The sequence below is a fragment of the Magallana gigas genome, chromosome 1 (assembly GCF_963853765.1).
Source record: "Magallana gigas chromosome 1, xbMagGiga1.1, whole genome shotgun sequence".
NCBI lineage: Eukaryota > Metazoa > Mollusca > Bivalvia > Ostreida > Ostreidae > Magallana > Magallana gigas.
This window is the reverse complement of record NC_088853.1, coordinates 18,408,730-18,432,568: the sequence shown is the minus strand read 5'-3', so window position 1 is coordinate 18,432,568 and position 23,839 is coordinate 18,408,730. Positions and strand designations below refer to the sequence as shown.

Genomic DNA, 23,839 nt, shown 5'->3' with positions numbered 1-23,839 from the left:
AATCAAATGAAAGAGGGTAAAGAAGAGCTTCAACTGATTAAGAAAAAAATATCGGGTGTGTAGTAATGTTTTAGTTATATTTATACAAGTCTTGTTAAAAATATAGATTATGCAACTTCATAGTAAAATTTGGCTGTTGAATTACGAAGCGGAGGAAGTGTAAGGAGACTTATTGTATAAAATAAAAAATACCACGGTGTGATGTCAGCTTTTGAAAAAATTGTATGTGCCATAATAATTATTACAAAAATCAACAATTCATCGACTATCACGGCTATTTTTAAAGGCTTTTCTCTGCCCTTATTGACACTTTAAAAGCATCAATACGTGTCTTTACAATTTTAGTCATAGCCTAATCTGTTAAGTGCTCTCCAGTTATCAACATATACAAGTCGTAAGTTTGTACAAGTATTTGTAGAATTGAGATTTGGTTTTGCTACCTTATACACAAAAGAAAAAGATTTAAACAGTCTTATCCCTTTGTTATTTGATGCAGATATTGTATTTATGAGTGTGCTATTCGATTACTTCCATACAAATTAAAAAAATAAACACAACAAAGAACAGATACAAACAGCTTTACGATCTGTTCATCTTTTAAAGGGACTTAGTCATCATTTGAGATCAAAAGTTTGGATGATTGAACAAAATTTAAATATTAGAAGTCATAAGAAAAATACAAAGCTAAGAATTCAGAAGAAATTATGTACATAAAGCCCGAGTATTATATTTGTTAACAAATAAGGTTAAGTAAGGAATAATAATTTCTTTGACAAAATGAGTCAAGGCAAACAAGATAAACTGATTCAATGTGTTCATAAATAACATTACCAACAAAAGAAAACAACATTCGAAGAAAACTTATACCAATGTAACACAAATGTAGAGAATAACAAGACTCAATATTTGTTTACAAAACAAAGAATTTCAAACTCTGCATTTGAATGTAACTCATTATTTTACTTTCACATTTTGACTTAGCATTAAAATTACCCATATTAACCATTTTAAACATTAAAATATTGTGAACTCGAATTGTGTCCAATTAGCTTTAAAAGCACTGATTTTTCGTCTTTAACTACATTTTCATTTTTTTAATGATTGATTTTTATGGGAAGTCTAAAAAGTAATTCCATATTGAGTAATGTCGCCCTTTCTAACAAGAGTCAAGAGGCGACTATTAGTATACTGCTTTAAAACATTTTATTTTTTTAAGCTTGTAAAACCCTTGGATATAGCTTCCGGTTTTTGGCTGCATTCGCTGCTTCGAGACGTCTAATGGCCTCACTGTCAAGCCGTGGTCCAACCGTTGTGCTGAAGAGGATGCGAAACTTCTATTGATAAAATCAGCGGACTCAGACCAGTCCATTGCTAGTTTGATAATTAAGTAAGTTGTCTTCAAATATCATTATTATTATGTAGTCAAATGAAAACCTTGATTATATATATCAGAGTGACTTGCATCATAATCAGTAGGAATAAAAATTCCTAGCCCTATGAGTTCATGTTATTTTTCGGAGAAATATTGTTATTGTTTTTTGATAGAAGACACACATATGCATGGTAAAAAAAAATCAGGAAATGGCATTTCCACTATGGGGCTTTGTGAAGAAGTCAATGTTTCTTGAAAAGCAAATGTAGAAAAATTCTAAAATGCTATGAATATATTAGGATCAAAGTGGGCCACTATAGAAAATGAAACAGACATGTTTTCCCCTTTATGCTTTATGCAGGAAATTTTACTGCTTATGTGGTTAGTCAAAATGTGATCAGAATAGCTCACTTTAGCTTTCAGCTCAGGTGAGCTAATAAGTCAGAAAAACAAAAGAAAAACAAACCGAAACAGAAGATTGAATCTAGATATTAATTATAATTATATACAAAACGATAAATTGTTGTAGTAAAACAAATCAGCTATTTGATTGACACTGTGTAGAGTATATTAAAACTTTTGGTAGCTAATATCTAATCATGTTCAATCTTAAATATAGCAACATTTTTTTGTTTGTTTGGTTTTTTTGTTGTTTTTTTGGGTTTTTTTTGGGGGGGGGGTAATCTACTGACCATTCAACCTCCTTAAATAATAGTTGTATATGCAAAATGTATATGCAAAATTAATGTACTGACGCAGTAAATTCATAGTTAATAAATAAAAACAACACACATCCTTCAACAACTAATCAAATCATGTAAATATATATTACATTCACCAAGTTTGATTCCCTTTATAATTTTTGGAAATTGATTGATTACTAATAACTCAACTCTAAAGTAGAAATTGATTGGACTGATATCTACACGCCCTGTGTATCGATTGGTCGAATCCTTTATCGACCGAAGAAAAATCACGGACTGCACGAAGTATTCGTGACACCAATTCCCATAGAAAAGAAATTGGCTGTTTCTTTTATATACCATAACGATGTACATCAGCAATAATTTAGTTAATTTTTCTTACTCTGTTAATTTGTTAAAAGAATATTGAAACAATAAACAAAAAATTGCTTTCTTTAATGAAAGTATGCAATCAAGGCAGCGATCATTACAGATAAAAATTTAACAGCCTGCGTAAGCATTTTAATGTTGAAGTAACTTGTTTATTGGCCTAACGGTATTCAATATGCGAAAATGTCGATTAGAACACAAAAGAAACAAAATATACAGTTCTCTTTTACATCTTTTGATACGCACTTTGTAATTATTCACGTATTCATATCTAGCCCTAATCCATGCTGTTTGTGTATTTGTATTCTATGATAATAACACGCTGCATCGGAATAGGCATTGAATTGGGTATACAAACCCTCTACATCTTTTTTCCGAATTTCATACTTGTTGTTTTACGTAAAATCCGCAGATATTTCTAAGGTATACCTCACTCTTTTACATGTATTCAGTAGAAAACAGTTAAAAGAAGTGCCAGTGACAGGCGATGTTGATTTGTTATAAGCGTAATTTTTTTTATATCCGTCAAGTTTACAACATGTAATAAAGTCACGGGGAATAGAAATCACTTCGCTGTAAGCGTTAATTCATTACATGTATAAGTGTGTTCGCTATAACCGTATTTTACTATATCTGACATACACATTTTTTTTTTACCTTGCAGGGTTTATTCAAGTTACAAAATGTCTGCTTTTTTGCTCCCGATGCCCGTGTGTAATTAAGCTGCTTACAAGCTATATTTTTCAAGTGTCATGAAATTATAACGGTAATAGAGTGGATTCAATGGCATGAATTTGTCTTAAGAGATACAGCAGATGTTAGATAGAAAAACAGTTCCTAGTCTGCCACTATTGTATACGTGTACGTATTGAAAATGTTTATTCATAAAGAGCACTCTTCATAAGCTCTTCACATGCTCTTTCCTATGATACTCTTACGACGAGTCATCCAACTGTCAGAAGACTAGTAAATACATTTATAGGATAGAATATCTTATGAAACTGGAAATTATATGACTATTTACTAGCCATGGAGACCATAACAAGTTTATTCCCCCCCACTCCCCCGGAAAGAGCAAATATTTCATGAGGCGAACTGATGAAAATAGTTGCAGGATCGGAGGACAATAAAACTGCTATTGGTTGAATAGTCTGTGAATGGGTATTTTATTATACAGAAGAAAACGTTTTTCGTTGGAAATTCAGAATTTTTTTAAGTTACATGTATATAAATCAGAGATATCGAACATTGATTGAACATAGCTACTCGGATTTCACCTGAGGTGTTCCAAATCTTAAATCGAAGGAAATCGAATGCCGCCGGTGAACACTGACTATATATTCAAAATAGGCGGCTAACACGGAAACTTTAATTTTCTACGGTTAAATAAAAAAAAGCATATTTATTAGTTGTAATTTTATATAGAAATTTTCCACAGAGGTATAATAAAATAGATCAATTCAATCAAAACACACAATAAAACTTTAAATTATTTGTTATATATTTTTGCACTTTCAGGAAAAATGGAATTCACTTTCCACATTTTGGGAGAATGGAAAATGTCCCATTTTGAGTCTCATACCGGTATTTCACATACAGCATTGGGAAATACATTTGTAGGGTTGACACTGGCCCATTTCCCAGAGGAGGTGAAGATGATACGTAGGGTACCGGCAAGGTTTGAGATCCCTTGGAACTCGCCGACGAAGGGGAGCGGCTGTCCGTCGTCCGTCGTCCACGGGCTGCTAACGCTCACCCTGTTACCTTGGATGACCACATCCTTGGGGTCACTCTCTACAAACAGCGAACAATAATTCAAAGAGGCTGATTGAAAAGTTGTAAAGAAATAAGCCATGCAAAATACCATGAAATTATTGTTGATGACTTTTTTATGCTTAAAATATCAATATGTGGAAACAAATATTTCTTGTATTTAAGCGTTATCATATTTTCTGTATCTTAATGCGAAGGAGTCTACTTTTTAAGGATGTCAATTGAATCTAAATATGGTTCAAACCATCAAGCTCTCTCAAAGTTAAAGAAGTCGTTAAGGTCAGAGTCAGCATTTTTTAAAGATTATTCAAACATCTCAGAAGGAGAGCTCCTAACAAATAACTATTTGTAAGAATACTCAATCCCAAAACAGTAATCATCCGTAACAGTCATCCGCAGGGAAATCAATACCTGTCTTAAAAAATTACACGTAATAGTACCTAACGGTAAGAAACATTGCCCAAATATTATAATGATTCACAACCTACTTACTAAGAAAATCAACCAGTGCCTGATTTTCCGTTGCCGAGTTAATTAGAATGAGTTTACCGCCGTCTTCAGCACACTTAGCCACCCACTGTTCCGGGGTGAGAGCTGTAGTCGATGTGGACAACTTGATGCAACCCAGAACAGGATGTAGACTGTATCCAGGGGCAGTGCAGGAGGAGGAGTCCGCTGTAAAGAGCAAATTCTGTATGTTGCAGAAAATTCTTACTTTAGCAAATACGAAATTAGCAGTTAGCGCAAAGCCAACACGATTTTTCTCCCATTCAGACAACTAAAATGTGAGTGAAAGGAATTGAAGATGTGGCTATATGAAATTCTATTCCATAGAGTCACCTTTCAAGACCTTTCAGGTGATATTTAGTTGACATAAAGTCACAAGTTCGTCTTGTAAGATTCCTTGTCGAATTCACAAGATGAAACTGTGACGTTTAGTCAACTGAAAAGTGACTGAAAGGTAACTGAAAAGTGACTGAATGGCATATTAATTATAGACCTTTCAGTTAACACTGAGTGGACTGAAAGATAAAGGCTTTAATACCTTACATTGGGTAATGGGTAATTGGGTATTATATTAAAAAGAAAATCAGGCAATTTACTTTGATTAAAAAACTGAATACAATCAGAAGTAAGTAGGGCCGTTTGCAATGGCCAAGGTGTACATATTGATATGGTAACTATTGAGTTAATGCCTTTAACCATCTACGATAAAATCCAACCATTGTATTCATTTAGGTACGAAGCTACTCCACACTTTATGGAAAGATATTAATTCTGGACATATTAAATTTTTGTGTATTCAGAGTGTGATGTTCTTCATTTTTTAAGTAAAATTAGACAAACTGCAAGCAGAGTCTAATCGACTAATGTATTCTTAACACTTTGTGATTGCAAGAATCAAGTATTGTCTTAAATGTATCACTTTTCATTCAAATAATGAAAAGGTTATATCATCGTTTCCCGTCCTTTTATTGCATTTTTAATTCTGTTTTTGTCTAAAAGGATACCGGCATTTACATTGAAATTGATCAACTTCATTTGATCCAATTTTTTTAAAAGAAGTCAACTCTCCTCATTTAAAATAAAATAAAAAATCCTTTTAAAAAAGTTCTTCCAAATAAAAATATGAAACAAGTACTTTTTGGTAAAAATTCAACTATTAATTTGAATCAACGAGAGTTGTTATTTTTCAATAATTTAGCACTTCATGTTTTATTTTCATTTGTTTTAAAGAGTCTGAACAATAATTATGAGATGTGTCATTGTACTCACTATAAGTATTTTCTAATCGGCCAGAGAGCGCTTGCGCAGTTGGAACCAACGGTGATTGAAAAGCAATGTCTACAATTTATATATATGTACTTAAGTATAGAAGCAGGGCTAATATTTATCAAGTTTTAAATTTTGACTCGGTATTGGAACTTGCAAGTAAGCCACTTGGCTTGTTTAATCAATGCCATTAAATATTAGTGCAGCGTGTAATTATACTTTTGTAATTCTGAGAATTATTTGAATACTTTAAGCATAGCTACATGACATTTCGAACTAACTTAGTCATTTCTGCTGCAGACCACATTGCTATACCAATGAAATTACAGTAACTAGTGTATGCATGAGGTTTGCTTATTTAAAGATAACCACCTACATGTAACAAAGATATGTAAATCTCCAAACAATTAATAGTCAAAATGCTTAACAAAACACCGATTCTTTATTATATAATTTACTTGTAAAAAACCATTTGCCTGCTGTATCTTTGTCAAAACATGTGAAATAAAAATACCCGACGTTTTACCAATGAAACCCGTTCTGATTGCTCCAATGATATTCTACACTCTTAACATATTACATGTACATAAGAGACTGTCAAAAATTCCAATCTAAGTATATTTACTCATTTTTCTGAAAATAGTATGAATATTTTAATCGTAAATTTCATATTAGCAAAACTGGCGGTTGAACATCAACGTCTTGACAAGACCCGCTTCCAAAAATATGAATTGTTTTTTGCATACCTTTATTGATCGCGGTTGGCAGCAAGGTTACGAGGATAATGGCGGTGAGCACAGCTAGGGTACTTGGTGACCAATCATAGCTTCCATCTAAGAAAGAAAATCATTCTATTTTTAAACCGACTACTGATGTGATTGAGTTATTTAAAAAGAAACCCATTGAAAATGAGATATAAGAATAGATTCCTACTTTTGTTAATCTAATTAAAAAAAGAACTTGCATCCGCTCCCCGGTTTTAATAGGAACGAATGGAAATTCTAATTTTAAATAGATTGTACTTTTGTATAATTCAGCTGCAAAATACGCATTTGTCACAATCTAATATTTACCCGGATATAAGGGGTTTATTGTATGTTAATATTTGTTAATAAAGCGTAAATAATAGTATGACAATGCACACTATTTTCAAAACTGAGTCTGAACAATTTCATTAAATTTGTATGAAACACTTTTCTTACAAAACTTGTAAGATATATATATATAAATATATATTGGGAACAAGTAATAAAAGAAAAAAGGTTTAATCACGTGACCTCAGGAAAAAATAAGTGTTTTTCTTCGTTTATTATAAAAGAACATACATTTGAAATGAAAATAGAAACACCATGCGACTTACTATAAGAAGACAATATTGCACCCGTAGCTAGTCCGACAGCCAGTAGAAGTCTGTTATTAGTCACCACTGCTGACGTCATAATAAACTGGTGGGAGAGTAGTAGGAACAACACCACGTGTTTCAGCCGTACCTTTACCATTTGAATCTTAAGATATGTATTTTAATATATTGTTGAGGTAAGACTGACTGTTTATGCGCAGACGAAGCTTATACATACATTAAGCAAATGCAAGAACAAAATAGGGGGAAAATGATTTTTGTTTTCATTTTATCAAAACCTTTTTATAGTTTTTTCTATTCAGAAAAAGATAATAACACGGTTAACATGGCAAAATATAACATTGTCATTATAAGACAATGACCAATTAGATATTTTATATGATATTAAGGTACAACATTTTTATGGAGTAAATATAAGTAACTATTCAATTTGAAAATAAGAAATGATTTTAAAAATCATTTTTTAGATTAGCAAACAATAAAGTTTAAACGATTATAATTTAAAAAACCAAACGCAGATCAAAGATGTAAGAACTAATAATTTGATAATGCAATTATAAGCTTAAATTAGTTTTTTGTTAGCTTGAAAACGTATGTGTCGTTACTCACCATTAGGCTCAAACCTCTTCTACACAGTCACACAATCCACAAAGCAGCCATACCCACTCATCACATTGTTAACTAATAAACTGGTGGCGGGGACACGTTACTTAACCCTCAATAAGCATCTTCTTCCAGGGAGGCCGGCGATTTGACCATCAATCAACAGATATATACATACCTTTATAGTAGAACAAATAATGTATATAGAAATATATATTTTTTCCACCTTGTATGAATAGCGTTAATTCTGCTATGTTATTTAGGACAGATCTATCTATATACTTGTATTTGTTATGTAGTAAAATGTCCAATGTAAATATTAATTAAATTTTTCAATATTCGACATCAAAACGGTAACAATTTAAATTTTATTTTGTTATTACACGTATATAGTAAAAAGGCAGAAAAACGTATTTTACACTTTTGTTTGATAAGCCGTCAAATATGTCCTCCAAGAAATCTGTGAGGTGTGCACTTGAAATTAGGGCAAAAAAAATATTTTTTCATAAACATACATTAAATACATAAATCTTTTAAACATAAATCGATTTTTTTATACATAAATTGGATTTTAAAAAAAATAGCTGAAATAACCTATATGTTCGGATTGAATCCTTTTGTTTTATTACATTGTGCATTTTCATACTTTATAATATTGCAGTAGTCTTTGCCTTATAAATTAGTTACCCTTATGAATAATACTGATGTTTGTCATTCAAAAGCCATATTGTACGTTTTGCTCTCTTAATTTTTGTGAAAATTGCATCGAAGTTAGCTCTCAAGAAAAATAGATAAGTATTACATTCAGTCGACGGCATGGCGATTCAGTCATTCGATACATCCCCATTACAGTCCGTTAGATCAAGCTATGGTGATCAGGTTGCGTTATGTTATTTAACCATTTCCTTTTTTACCTTTACCGTACACCATTAATCACAACAAGTTTTACCGACTGTCGCTACAAATCCCTTACGTTATGCCATCAGATCACCGTATTGGTGAAGAAAGAACTTTAAAAATAAGGCTCTCAATACAGGCAGTGTTTGTATTCCTCGTTAATCTGAATATTCACACTCTCAAATCGTCCTTCTTATTGGTTAAGTTACATCTAGTTGTATAAGGCGTGGATGTTTTGATCTTATCATTAACACTATGAAAAAAAACCCAGCACATTTATGAGGCACGTTAATGTCAATAGTTAACACCTTTAATTACGTTGCTATACTGTGGTTTCATCGATATTCGTTGAATACCAATTTTCGTGGATTTCGTTATTAAGTTGATCCACGAAATTAAATGTTAATGAAAGTGCAATTTCTATTAACATTTTGCATTAATGGGATCATTGGCCACGAATTTACGTATCTTTGAAACTATGATTTTCACTTTATCCACGAAAATCGATGCCCTTTAAAAGTAAAAAAACTACAGTAATTTTGAAATGATGATATTAAATTTTATTGAAACTACTGAACGAACAACAGGAAGCAATGCCTCACTCGCCTTGACCACGTCCTCCTGCATTTGTATCTATGCAAACAATAACATAAGTGTAAATTTGTATAGTAAATTTACTATTTTTAGAAACCAGTGTGCGTTTGATAGGCCATGTACATCTTTGTGTCATAATATGGTGTATTGTGTTTGAATTTGTTTTATGCAATACATTTGCGTGTAATGTGTGTAATAAAAAAACTCTTATGAAGAAATTTTACTTAATATTGATATTTGTAACAAGCATGCTTTATGTAAGATACAGTTGTCATTCATTAAAATAGGTTAATATGTGATGCTTTTATCAAACAGAATAACGATCTTGTTAGGACTTATTAGAATAAACTTGTTTTGTTATCTTTTAAAAACCCTTTATCCAATTTGTCCCCTACAATAGTTAGTACACAATAAGGTATAATACAGGGCAAAAATATTTGCTAATGTATTTTATTTTTTCATGTACATGTAAACATACCGTTGAAATAAACTAATATTATTACACGTAATTCGTATTTGTTTTGTTTGGCTTATACCTTGTTTCTTTCACTTGATAAAGAAGAATTAGATTAAAGAAGTAAAAAATGAAGGAAGTTGATTTGTTGATTCAATAATAGTATCGTATGACCAATTTTAATGAACTGCGAACGCTAACGCCTATTCCCCGCCTACATTTTGCATCAAAATATTTCGGAATTTTTATCAGATATAATAAAAAATAAAGTTATTTACTAAAAGTATCATCAATTCCCAATCAAATTTTATAAGAATAAAATTTGTAGCCTTATAATTATTTTTAAACGAAAGTTTTGCTTACGAGGGGTCTTAACTTTTCTTCATTGAAATCGATCTCTATTAGAGAGAATAATATTATAAAACGGCCAATATGTGCATAAAAACCTAATAATCACATGTTAACATTAGATATTAAAGTAAATTTTCACTTTAACTCATATTCATTAATTATTTTTTTAAAACGTTACAAAGCTTTTAGTTAGGCGGCTAGACAATGCTACCGTTCGCAGTTCTTTCGGCTGATTAAATGCACCTCAAGTTGAATGCCTTAAGTCTTCGTATAAAGCATTTAATCAAATGAATGATAAATCTTTAAAAAAAAAAGCAAATGCTCTTGGAAAACTATTTGATTTTTGATCGATTATTATTATTAAGATATAGGTATTAAATTAACTGTGGTAAACGGTCTTCTTCCTAACACAACTGATATTTATTTAAAATGTATGATGCAAGTTTCATCTTTCCGGAAAATCTATGGTCGATAAAACGACCTTGTCAGCAAATACAATCTTTCACTGGGTTGCATAATGACTGACTTTTCATACTTATTACTAGTACTACCTAATTGTCTACGGACTTTTCCATTTTTTCCCGATTATGACAAAGAGCACACGGTGGGTGTATAACCGGTCAGCAGAGTATGCTCACTCTTCCATGGCACCTGACCTTTACTGATTTCTGAAGAGGTCCGTGTTTGCTCTGCTTATGTTTTTTTTCCCCTTTGGACTTTTGATTTTGAGTGCTGTTCTTTATCACCACATGCTATTTTAAAGTACTACTGTGGTTTCGTTAATATTCAAGGGCATCAATTTCCGTGGATAAATTGAAAATCACAGTTTCAATGATCGTAAATTCGTGGCCAATGACCCCATCAATACAAAATGTTAATAAAAATTGCACTTCAATGAACATTTGATTTCGTGGATCAACTAAACAACGAAATCTACGAAAATTGGTATTCAACGAATATTGATGAAACCACAGTACCTTTTTAAAGAATCTGATAGATATTGTTGTGTGTCTAAAATCGAGAATCTAATAATTCCATTTAGATTAATTTTACGCAACAGTATCATATAAAAAATAGATAAAGTCTTGATGCCTATTGATTTTCAATGAATTCAGGAGCGATCTTCTCCTTTCGGTTTTTAAAAAATTTTTGCTACGAATTTATTGTTCTAATTTAATTGTTTATTTTTTTTAACCTTTTAGTTTAAACATATGTTTACAGCGACTGGGTTTTTATTATTAAAGTTAACTTTAAATACATAAATAAATAAAGTTTGGACAATACTAAAATTTTTTACGATAAAAGTTAATTGATAATTAAATGTGTTTGATTTTGTACAAGAAATAGGAAAATTCAATTGCATAATTCAAAATTTTAGGTATTTATACATGTATGCATTTCATTTGGTAATGGAAATCAAATATCAACGTAACCAAACGATTTTTTTTTATATAAGCGATATCTACCTCTATAATTTCATCAGAAAATCATTAACCGATTTATTGGAAGCCTGGTTGAAAATTATTCGCAAAAAAGCCAAAAAATAATTAGAAGAATTAGAAAATTAAGATTTTTTTATTCGTAAGATGCATGTAAGAATTGCAATGGTTGTGCAAACATATTATTTAATGCAATATTTCAAAGGATTTATATGAATAAGTTCAGAGATTGGAAAGAACATGAATATATCAACAAATTGAGCGAGTCGTCATGTAAATAGCTATAGGTGAGTCTGCAAACAAAGGACAGTCTTATTGGTTAAAACATAAATCATCATATTTGTATGTTCTAAAGAGAGGAAAACAACAACATTGCTGTGGTATAAACTCATACCTCAATACTTCATCATGATATACCAATAAGGTTAATGCAATCACTCATCCATACTTGTTTGTTTTTTTTTAACTTGCATAATATGTTTAATAAAATTTAAAATTCTAATTTCTCAGGATAGCCTTTCAAAACCATATTTCACAAAGACATTTTATTCATGATCTTAAACCTAACTTATATATCATAATTTGTTTTTAATATGTTTTATAGTTTACTAGAGATGCATCAACAATTTGTCAAATTATGATAAATTAACCAATGGTAAAACTGAAAAAAGATTCGTTCATCATGTGAATCAGACACTCCATAACAACTGTAACAAGGACAGCCAAATGAAAGAACAGAGAATGGACGGTGAATGATGAATGGTTAAAACATTAACTATGCATGGGAACGTCAGGTGTTACGAAAGCAAGACTCGAAATCTGTTTATGTAATGTGAATATCAGCAATTTGATGAGAATAGGAGGACACTCTGTGTAGTATCAGGGCTTCATTGTTTGTCGAGGACCGAGGATATCATAAAAGACAAATGGAAGGAAGCTTGTGATTCATAAAGATTATGATTCACAGGATTTTGTATTTGGAGGCGGTGAAATCATAATTTTTTTTTTTTTAACTGCGTAGAAAATATGAACAGGATAGGTTCAAGTTTCGTTTGCAATAATTTTGAATGAAATGGCGGGATAGTAGAAGAGGAAGAAAGAAAATAAATTACTGGAGAACAGATATTTAAGACTAGACCTTACATTTGAGAGACATAAGAGACTAGAAAAAAGAATTTACTGACAATTGTTATATTTGTTTCAAAGATCTTAATTCTAAAGGACCTAACAATTTGTTGAACATCAAATTAGACTATGACTTCTACATTTTCATCGGAAGTTTTGGTTTTACTTTTGGCTGCTAGCTTTTCAGTTGTTCGAGGTAAGGTTTTTTAACACGATCATAATAATATTATATTTAAATAATGATATGCACAATTTAATGCATTTAATACAAATGGATTACATGTTAAGAAAAATGACTGTTAGGTTGGAAGTAAGATACTGTATATAAATCGATAAAATGTCAAACATTTTAAAATCAAAATCTGTAAAATAAAGATTTGTGGTAATTTCTTACTATATTATATTATATAAAAGTTGCGAACAAAAACTCATACATTTTTTCCCCGTTAAAAAATCCAATCAGTAAAGATGTTTTCTATTCAAATTTTAAACCATGCACAAATAACCTTTCAACATGCAATTATGCAAACATTTTCTAAATGTAAGAATTTATTACCAACATTTTCAAAATATTCATAAAATACCTGTTTTAAACATGTAAATACCGTTTGTGATAATATAGACTGGCGGTAATCAACTTAATAAGAAATTGTACTTTTCATTGTTTCAGCTGCTCTTATTTTTGAGAAGTGCACGCGCCACTCCCAATGTCCGGCAAATTCAGGGTGTCGCCCGAGCGGATGTGACGGCTACACTTGTCGTTGTGACGTCAATTTTGTGTACAGTGACGACAGAAGCCATTGTATACCAGGTATGACGTACATTATTTATGTTTATTTATCATCTTCTGTGTAATCTCATCCATTTTGTATTTTTGTTTCAACCCGCAATGTCAAAGTGCTGTCTATAGGGTTTATAGTTTGTATAAATCCTGATATAGAAATCTGACAAAAATGTATAAAGCTAAAGTACAAAGGCGTTCACTTGAAAATATTTGAATATATTCCTGTTTACTTAAGAAGTCGCGACTTGGGAATCATTTATTTTTTGTATTAACATATGTATCAGTACTAGTATTCCCATGATTGGGGAAAAAAAGATACTTATTATTTCAATTAAGTTAAGATGCGTGAATTTTACTTCAGGTATTCTAAATATTTTGGCTAATTTGAAACAAAATGAATGATGGAGTGAGATGTATTTGATAATTCCTGCTCGTACCATGTCCTTTAAGGTTTTGTTTCAATGCTGCATAATGCATGCACATGTAGAGCAGAGGTCGGGACGATTACAAGACGAATTGAACTTTTTTAAAGAACAACTTTAGTGTAAACTGCTTTATCTAAGGGATTTCTTTTAAATTTCTTCTGCACAGACTGTTAAAGCCATATCGACGCTATTGTATTTGCGGGAGTAAAGAATTTTTAAAAAAGATCAATTTAAACAGTTCAATACAAAACATTTTGTATATGACTTTTTATTGTAAAGTAATCAAGTTGCGTTTATTTTTGAACGAAAAACAATTTACTAAAAGTTAACTTATAGAAAGTCTTACTTAATAGTTAGCTGAAAATGTGAAAAAAACGATTTTGACTATTTTCTTTTTATTGCCAGAGTCTTTATCCTGTTTATGTAATGAACAACTAGAAGCTGTTCCAAAATACAAGATTGTATTAGACATAAGAGTGACATAAATAAAAAAATATGTATGTTAATAGCAAAGGTATATTTGTGCCTCTAGTTAAGAAAGAGTAATATTGTTTAATACAAACTCTCCATTTTATTTGACATACTGATTAATCAATCTTACCAATCAATAATACGCATTGGTGAATTAGCCCGCTAACCTATTTTAGAAATTTTGTATTTTTAGAAATGGTAATGCAGACCAAAAATGGGGAGAGATAGGTGGTTAAATTGTTAAGTGGAGATCATAATTTGTACATGAAATATGGGATTTATTACATGATATCCAGGGTTTCTTATTTCCATATAATGAATTTACAAACTATGTAAATTTTTTACTTTAAAGACGATTCTAGTCGTTCTAATTTTTTTAACATATAATATATGATTTTGCCTAAATACATAGAAGAAACTGTATTAAAGAACCAAAAGCAGATTAATTGACTTTTTTAACCCATGACATTGAAGTATATTTAAACAATCAAATGTTTTCTTTGGTGATTAATGCGGGATATAAAGATGGCGACATTGAAGAACAAATGTAAAATGTCGAATTTTTCTGCAATGATCGCTACCTTCATAACCCGCATGAATCATCAAAGAAAGCACTTTATTGTTTATATTTACATCTTTCTTTTAACAGATTAATAAATTGATTGTAAAAAGTAAGTAAAATTCACTAAAATAATGTTAATGTACATCAGTTCGTTCGCTTAAAGAAACAGCTAAATCGTCTCTGTGGAAAATTGAGTATGACATCATTATTATTTTTTCGTGCAGTCCGTTATTTTTTCTTAGGTCGCTGTAGGTTTCGACCAATCGATAAACGGGGCGTGTAGATTTCAGTCTTGTCAGTTTCCTGTCAGTTTCAGTCGCTGTAGGGTTCGACCAATCGATAGTCGGGGCGTGTACATTTCCGTCTCATTCAAAAAGAAACAGAATCATACTTGGTAGATGTAAATATAGTACAATAAAAAGAAATACAATTTTAAACTAAATGATGATCAGGAAAAAAAACAACTTTAGTTGGATATATTCAAAATATATTTGTTAATTTAATTTGAATTTCAGCAAATATTAATAATCATTTTTCTAATCTTAAATATCAGTCAACTGCCAGTTTGATTCGTCCATAAAAATTAAAACAAATATCGAAATTTTTTTTTCCAAAAAAGAATTTCAACAAACATACATTATTGTTGTTCCAAAAGGATTTTAATCCAGTATAATTGTTTGTTTTTCTCCTCGCCCCAAGAAGAAACCAATAAATTCATTAATTATTCATTAATTAATTTATTTCCAACAAGAATATCAATCTACTGAATTGCTTGTGATTTTTGTTATAACAGGTAAACTAGTGGGGCAAACCTGTGACGCTAACCTGAACAAATGTCTTTCTCCGTTCGCCCTTTGTACGGACGGTGTCTGTCAGTGTAACGAATTGATGGAACCAACGTCAGATGGTCTATGCAAGGCCCCGTATGAGGCGGAAATACACCAATCCTGTGAGGAAAAATTCTGCGTCCTCTCTACATCGTGCATCAATGACGTCTGCAATTGCCCGGATGATAAAAGGGAGATAACTTCCAACGAATACTGGCTGGATCCGTTCAAGGCTCGAAGATGTGTCGATAAAAATTTTTCTCTTGGTATGTGTAAAGCGGAAAATAGGGGCGTTAAAGTAATTGTTTCAGTAAAAAGCATTTTATTTAATTTTAAAGGTTTAACAATAAAAGATTTAATTGGTCTCTTGTCCAGATTCTGGATTTTATAGTGTTTGTTCTCGTGTATTTTGTGTACCTCAATAAAATGATATTTTATCTTTCGCAATTTAAACATATAGTTTTCATCTTCGATCTTTTCGAAATATGCATTAAATTCATGAGTTTAGTTTCTTCTATACTAAATTACATCGTCTTACATCATTTCAGATTCTTGTAAAGGTGTCAAGCTACCTTTATTATCTGATCTGCCTGAGAAAAATGATGTTTCCCTCACATACGATAAACAGCAAGAATCTAATGACAAAACAAACGAAGAAATGCCCAAGGACAAACAGAAACCACAAAGCAACCCTGGAATTGTGACGTTAGTCAGTAGAGCATCCCAAACAGAGTCGGGTATTAGCAAGGTAAAGATTACAGGAAATTCGTTCACTTTGGACACAATAAAACCATCAACGGCGGAATATAAAGAACAAGGTCCTATTGCCGTTAGAATTAAGCCTCGGGGATTCAAAAACTCGCAGGATAATGAACTATTCGAAACAACAGATAAAAAAGGAACGAGGTATGATGATGATGCTTTAAATGACGCGGGAAAAGATTATGTAGGTTCGCCTGCTAGTAAGACTGACCTAAATACTGTGACGGATTCTGTCATGTCTAATGCAGCCAATGCTCGCTCAACAACACATTTATTTGAGTCTGCATCCGGTCTTGTAAACGATAATATCGTTACACCACAAACAACTGACTTTACTTCACCAACTGAGGACGATACGCTGGCTGCCAGCATACAAACTCCAGATAATCTGGATTCGGGTGAGATGGAGAAATATGTTCCAGGCGAGAACTTCCTGGCTCCTGGTAATTTTGATTCGAGTGAGATAGCGAAAGATAACGTTGTTACGGTTAAAGCCGAAACAAAAAGTCAAGAACAAGTTACAACGGCCTTTGATACTGGCATTCAAAATCAAAACGGTTCTGACACTGGACGTCTGCAAGCTCTACTGAAATCAATCCTCGGCAACATGTTGCAGAGTAAGAACAAAGTCAACATTTATCATGGCTGTAGTGCAGATCTCCAATGCCCTGCGCATGCGTTTTGCACCATTCGAGGTTGCAATCAGCGTAAACAATGCTTGTGTTCAGAGGGGTTCATGGTGAATAGAAATGGAACTCAATGTATACCAGGTAAGTAGCAGTTGTGTTTTTTTATCCATATTATTGATTATATGATGTATTTTTTCGTATGAAACAGCACCTATATTTTGAATAAGCTTTTATTTCATAATTTTATTTTTTAATGAGTATTTGTTCTCATTGGGCGATTTTTGAAACAGGAGAAATGTTTTACATTAAGACACATTAAAGACAACGTAAATTCTCGTGCATTTATTAACAATTATCATAAAGTGTAAACAGAGACCTACAGATGTCCAATAAGATAGATGTTGAATTTCTGTTTTTTGTTATGCATGTACTAGTGCTTCATTGGAAACAATATCCACAGGTAAATATAATATAATATTTTTACTCACTTACTTACTCACTTACTACCTTACTTACCTACTTACTTACTTACCAACCAGACGCCTCCCGCCCATGTGTGGTCAGTGAGTTTCGCTGTGACAACGGCCGCTGTATCCCCCTGTCCTGGGTCTGTGACGGAGTGAAGGACTGTCCCAACAATGTGGACGAAGGAACACAATGTAACTATAGGATAACATTCTGTAGAGGACTCTATGGTCGTTTTTATACTTTATTAACCTCCTTGAATTGAAGAGCTCTGTATTAGATTTAGTAAATATAGAATATTAACAACACAATGTAACTAGGATAACATTTGCATATCGCTGGGTGGCCGTGGCCATTTTTTAACTATATTTATCCTCTTGAATTGCAGGGCTTTGTAAAAATATATGGAAAGATGTAAAAATTCCAAAATGATAACTGGAGTAATTGAATGTATTGCTAACTAAATTATTCTTTATGGCCAGGAAATTCATACAAACAATTTTAACGTAGATCTAATAGGTAATTTGTTGACCATTCAGCCTACTTAAGATAATTGTATATGTTTCGTTAACGTTCCTGATATCAATACATATAATTATGTTCAGTTTTCTGTATTATTTTAAACCGTCCGTCAACATACAGTACACAGGGAAATATTTGCCTCAGTTTTATTTTTAACAACAACAACAACAAAAATTAAAACAACGGGGCGAATAAGTAGTATAAGAAAATAGGGTGTAGTTTTTGATTAAGTACTAAAATTGAGGCACCCGGTAAATAAACTGCATTTACTAATTACATGAATAAGGAAAGCCACATGGAACAAAAAAAAACCCCAAAACAAATTGAAATATGGTGTAAATTATATTAATGTTGATTATTTGGCAATTGCAGGTTTTAATTTCACCAAATGTGTTTTTTTCTTTTAAGGCTTGGGTGTTGATTCTTCAATTCAAAAAGCTAATTTGAGAGTGACTGACCGACTGGAGGATAAAATAAACCACGAGGCAGCCATGAGGATACACCTAGAGAAGGGGATCCAGGACCTCCGACAGGAGATATCCCGACTCAGAGAGGAGTATACAGAAAAGTAGGTCATCTGTTCCTTTAGAAATAAAGATACTTGGCCATGGAACAAAGTGGTAGTTGATGAATATAAAATAATAAATGAAATGTCCATAAAATATGTAGAAGACAATCTATCTATCTCTCTCTGTATCTATCTATCTATCTATCTATCTATCTATCTATCTATCTATCTATCTATCTATCTATCTATCTATCTATCTATCTATCTATCTATCTATCTATCTATCTATCTATCCATCCAGCCATCCATCTATCCATCTATCTATCTATCTATCTATCTATCTATCTATCTATCTATCTATCTATCAGAATGACACCTAGCCCCCAAAACCAGGATCTCCCGACAGGGTTTTCACCAGAACACTTTTCAATGATGGCTGAAAAGCAAAATCCTTGGCCAAATCATGATGACGATGTATTCTACGAAGGTTACACAGAAACTATTCAAAACTTGCTGAAAAAGTATGGTAAGCAACGTTTTGCATTCATAAATTCAGAACTGAACTGTGAATGTTTAAAGGCAATAACAATATAATTTAATAAATAAAGCTAAATTGTGTACAAATATTCTACACATTCTGGTGCATGTACGTTTTAGAATTAGTAATACATTTATCTTTCTTTTAATGTTTTCTTAATGCATTCTTCGTTGGATATTTGTAAAAAAAAAAAACCACAACATCGTATTCAAATAATCGAATAGAATAGGCTTGCAAAATTCATGAAAATATAATGTGATTTTCTTTTCTCTGTTTTTAGGAGTGTATACATTATGGGGAAGCAAGCTTTGTCCACGAGATAAAAACACAAAAACAATGTATACAGGTAACTGTGATCTAAAAGCCACATACAAACTAATCTTTACTTTGAAGATATCCCCAAACTGAATTTCTTGAATATCAAAGAAAGAACTAAAAGCACAAATGTCAATTAATTTTTTTAATTTACCCGAATATATATGAATGGTTAAAAAAACATATTTTCAGCATTTACCTCTGTTTTAATGATTATAAAAATATGAATATTCAAATGTGTTATTTTTCAAGGTATGATGTCCTCTAATCCTCCCAGTGGTAAAAATAAGGGATCCGGAGATGTTCTTTGTCTCCCAGAAGTTCCGGAATTCGACAACTTGACCGCGTCAGGTTCCACCAAACAAACAACAAACCACAAAATTATTATTTCCGGTTTTAGTCGCCATTTGACCTGTGCTGTCTGCCAAGTGCAACTGATATCCTCAGTTGTTATGATTCCCGCCAAAACGAGCTGCCCAAAAGATTGGAAATTGGAATACGCCGGTGTATTAGTTTCCGCCGGAAGTAAAGACACTTCGCCATCTCGCTACGTTTGTGTGGAAAAGGGCGCTATATATAACGGCGGATTAGAGGACAGCAGAGGTCACGGGCCTTTCTTGACCCCTGTTACTGCGGAGTGTGGGAGGATACCCTGCCCTCCATACTCACAAGACCAGTATCTCCCCTGTGTAGTGTGTTCAATTTGAAAAAAAATACCACACAGTTTACTAGAAGATATTACGTTATGAGAATTTATGAATATATCTTTAAGCGCTTTCCCTCATAACGTTTGACGTAAAGACCAATCTAAGTCTGGTTAAACCATGCACCCCCCCCCCCCCCGAAATATTTTTTCCAGATCTCCGCATGTTAACACTCGTAAAAAAAATCATGTATAAACTATTGATATGAAAAATGGTTCATTTTGAGGGTTAGCGTTTACTTATTGATGTGTTTGCTTGTACTGTGTTTGTCTTTAGTCTACTCTTGACACGACCGACAAAATCCCACTTCAATATTTTATATTAACAATTGTTGACTATTTTTATTGTGTTTTTTTTTTGTATTTTATTGTTTTCGAAATTCACCTGTTTGAGATCTTTGAATTTAAATAAATCAAACATTGAACAGTATACCTTTTTATTTTATTTCATATGCTTTACTGTCAGTTATGTGTCAAATTAAATTGATGATTGAACCTCATACTTATCTGCCTGTTAAAGATTACCATGTATGAAATTAACTTCATAGATAACTTCTTGTTTTGTTCTGAATCATACGCTAAACTTTGAAATCTCAAGTTTTCAAAAACACATTATACTCGTTCAGATTTTTTTTTCATTTCGGTATAAAACATTTATTTTTTATTTTATATATTGTATATATATCTGTGAACCCGCCTTAAAACTTAAACGAACTCGCGTTGATTTCAGACGTACATGTACTTGTCCACTTCATTTCTTTTTGTATAAGTATGACTTGGATCTAAAGTGGCTCGTCTTTTGCATTAAATATTACGTGTTTATTCAATGAAATAGGTCCAATTCAATTATTGAAAATCTGTTAATTAAACTTCAAGCGATACTTGATAAAAGAGAGATAACTCTGCATTTTGGCTAAACCAATTTACAAAAAAACAGTTGTTAAAACAAAATCACCCACGAATAAAAAATTATATATAATTATGTATATATATACACAGGTGTTTGAGTTTGTTATCTAAAAATGTGGATGGAGGGTTTCAAGGCTTTTTTCATAACTTTTATTTAAAAAAATCATCAGAACTCTAAAAATTAATTAGAACATAATCCACTTTTTCATCCAATCAGCGGTTGCTTCTAGTAAATAATGCATTAGGTGATAAGTTTTATCGGTAAGAATTTTTGTAATTTCACAGCGACGTTACATTTTCGATCAACAGCTTACAGAAACAAAACGTAAACAAAAGAGAGATACTATTTGATTAGAACAGAACTTTTGATCAGCCAATGAAAATAGGAGTCACGTTAACAACCTCGTGTGTAAATTTATCAGCGATACGTCGTATGCACAACAAGTGATGACGTATCGCTGATGACGTTCTCTGCTTGTTCATTGGTTAAGCTGTATTAGAGGTGTGTGCGAGGGGAATGAATGACAGTGGGGAGCTAGGCAACAATTGTAATTATGTTTTATTTGTTCAAATAAACTTGTATATATATAATATGTGGTTGTTCACTGTGACGTATGTTTCCATAAAAGTGAGTTACATTGTATGTTTAAAGTAAGTTAAATCATACCGGTATTAAATAAAATTTACGCGATTAAGAAGGGGCTCGGTCGATTCGCTCCGTCCGCCCCTTCTTAATCGCATAAATTTTACTTAATAAAATCTAACTATTACTTATGAATTAAAAATATCTATGAATATAATAGTTGTAAAGTGTATGTGGGGATAAAATAGTTATATAAAAATATTCTGAAATAAATTCAATTCCTTTTCGAAGTTTATTCTGTATGATTTATATGTCGAAAGTCAAGAAAATTGCTTCGTAAATAGTTGCTTAAAATTAAATATGTTTTATAAACTTATAAACTTCTTCATCATTTGACGAAAAGGGTAAAAAAAAATGTGGGCAGTTATACGCATTTTTTTATAATCATGCAACTTTTCAATCTTGCTCAAAACGAAAATGCGCAGATCACTAGGTTGTTCAATAGTAAATGTAAGGAAAATGTACAAGTCATTCGTCAGGTCTCTCTTTAAACTATCCTAATATTATAATTTTCAATCATGTTTTATGAGTATGGGGGTAATTAACTGGTTTTTCTTGTCTATATGTGCATGTCTGGCGCGAAAATGCTTTTGCCTGTATGCCCAACTGCGATGTTGAAATTTACAACATAAATTCTTTCTTTACGGAGAAAAGGAGATACTGTAATAGGTTTGCAAGTTAATACCATTCTATCCCTTTTTTCAAAGAAGATATTAAGAAGAAAGCTTTACTCTATTTTGACGGTAAGAAGTTTTATTTAATATTTGGTATCCATATGGTTTGAAAAGAAGTTTACAAATATATGTATCACATCCAACCCCCCCCCCCCCCCCCCCCAAAGAAGTTTGTTTGTTGTTGGGTTATTTTAAAGGGAGGGAGGCAAAATTGAATATTAACAAATTTCCTGTTTATGAAAAGTTTTTTTTTCTTCTTTTTCATCATTAATATTAATACACTGCTAGTAGTTAATAATCAAAATAGATGTCAAAAGTAGAAAAAAATGTTTTCTGGAGTTATCTCTCTTGAAATGATCTTCAATTCATAAATATACATTTGGCGTCTTATAGGAACACCATTAAAACCTGCATTATTCGATGACGCTAGTTGATGCATTTGATTCAGCTTGTCAAAAAAAGGATCCTTGCTAAGACAGTAAAGAAAAAAATTTTTCATTCTATTACATCCACCAGTATGGAATACAAATTGTATGTTATATTTGAAAGGGTATCATCCCTGAATTTAAGAAATTAACAATACAACAGTTACAAATGGAGAATGATAAATTAAGAACAGAATCAGTTCTACAGAAACGTGAAACGTGAAGAGCATAACATCAATGGAGAACTGTACTTTTATTGTATAATGTCATAAACCCACAACATATTAAAAGTGCAAGCATCTTAAAATTATACCAGCTGTAGATAATTAATAGATTAATTAGATACAGATAGCAGGTGGGGAAGAGAGTTTTGGAATAATATATTCTATTGCACACATGATATGCAAATAAAGAAGTAGTTGCATTACCTGTTTTTTGCATAAATTAACAACTCTCTCTCTCTCTCTCTCTCTCTCTCTCTCTCTCTCTCTCTCTCTCTCTCTCTCTCTCTCTCTCTCTCTCTCTCTCTCATCGCATCCAATTGATCGGGATCGGTATTTGATTAATAAATATTTTGGTGTTTTTCGCCTCGTGAAAGTCCGTTCTAAACCCATCGTCAACTTATCTTATTCAGAAAGAGATTTTTTTAAAAAGTCTTACTCTAATTAAAATTTGAAATCAAATATACATACTGAACGAAGAGCCTACACAACCTTATCGCTCTTAAACCAGGTTTGGATTCATTGGCGGTATTTTTTTCTAGAACACATGTAAATAAGGTATTTGCAACGATTTATAAAATTATAAGTTCGTGAAACCTCATAATATATATTTTTTTTTTTCATAATAATATCATGTTGTAA

The 23,839-nt window shown here is 31.9% G+C and overlaps 2 protein-coding genes across 4 annotated transcripts; one reads left to right on the top strand and one right to left on the bottom strand.

Moving 5' to 3' along the window:
- Window positions 1–3,923: 3,923 nt before the first annotated feature.
- Window positions 3,924–8,105, bottom strand: LOC105319904 (uncharacterized). Of its 3 annotated transcripts, none has more exons than XM_011417627.4 (6): window positions 7,961–8,105; window positions 7,352–7,496; window positions 6,738–6,824; window positions 5,995–6,063; window positions 4,711–4,893; window positions 3,924–4,239 (listed from the first exon to the last, which is right to left on the bottom strand). In XM_011417627.4, the coding sequence occupies exons 1-6, from the start codon at window positions 7,961–7,963 to the stop codon at window positions 4,022–4,024; spliced, it is 705 nt and encodes a 234-aa protein (XP_011415929.4). In that variant the 5' UTR covers window positions 7,964–8,105; the 3' UTR covers window positions 3,924–4,021. The 3 variants fall into 3 exon arrangements, with proteins under 3 accessions (XP_011415929.4, XP_034320669.2, XP_011415930.4); XM_034464778.2 differs by having other exon boundaries at window positions 7,352–7,490; window positions 7,961–8,074; XM_011417628.4 differs by lacking the exon at window positions 5,995–6,063 and having other exon boundaries at window positions 3,928–4,239.
- A 4,161-nt stretch (window positions 8,106–12,266) lies between these two features.
- On the top strand, window positions 12,267–20,678 carry LOC117687266 (uncharacterized). The gene is made up of 9 exons (XM_066084717.1): window positions 12,267–13,010; window positions 13,485–13,625; window positions 15,850–16,149; window positions 16,432–17,415; window positions 17,814–17,933; window positions 18,670–18,829; window positions 19,138–19,295; window positions 19,588–19,653; window positions 19,875–20,678. Exons 1-9 carry the CDS (start codon window positions 12,944–12,946, stop codon window positions 20,327–20,329), a joined length of 2,451 nt encoding a protein of 816 aa, XP_065940789.1. The 5' UTR covers window positions 12,267–12,943; the 3' UTR covers window positions 20,330–20,678.
- Window positions 20,679–23,839: the final 3,161 nt, after the last annotated feature.

Excerpts from the sequence above, each read along its gene's own strand:
- LOC105319904 (XM_011417627.4), bottom strand. Across the intron at positions 6,825-7,351 it reads TGCAATATTGTCTTCTTATA|ATGGAAGCTATGATTGGTCA; the intron begins GTAAGTCGCATG and ends TTTCTTTCTTAG. Across the intron at positions 4,894-5,994 it reads CCGATTAGAAAATACTTATA|CGGACTCCTCCTCCTGCACT; the intron begins GTGAGTACAATG and ends TGCTCTTTACAG.
- LOC117687266 (XM_066084717.1), top strand. The coding sequence starts at position 12,944 with ATGACTTCTACATTTTCATCGGAAGTTTTGGTTTTACTTTTGGCTGCT. Across the intron at positions 13,011-13,484 it reads TAGCTTTTCAGTTGTTCGAG|CTGCTCTTATTTTTGAGAAG; the intron begins GTAAGGTTTTTT and ends TCATTGTTTCAG. Across the intron at positions 17,416-17,813 it reads TGGAACTCAATGTATACCAG|ACGCCTCCCGCCCATGTGTG; the intron begins GTAAGTAGCAGT and ends CTTACCAACCAG.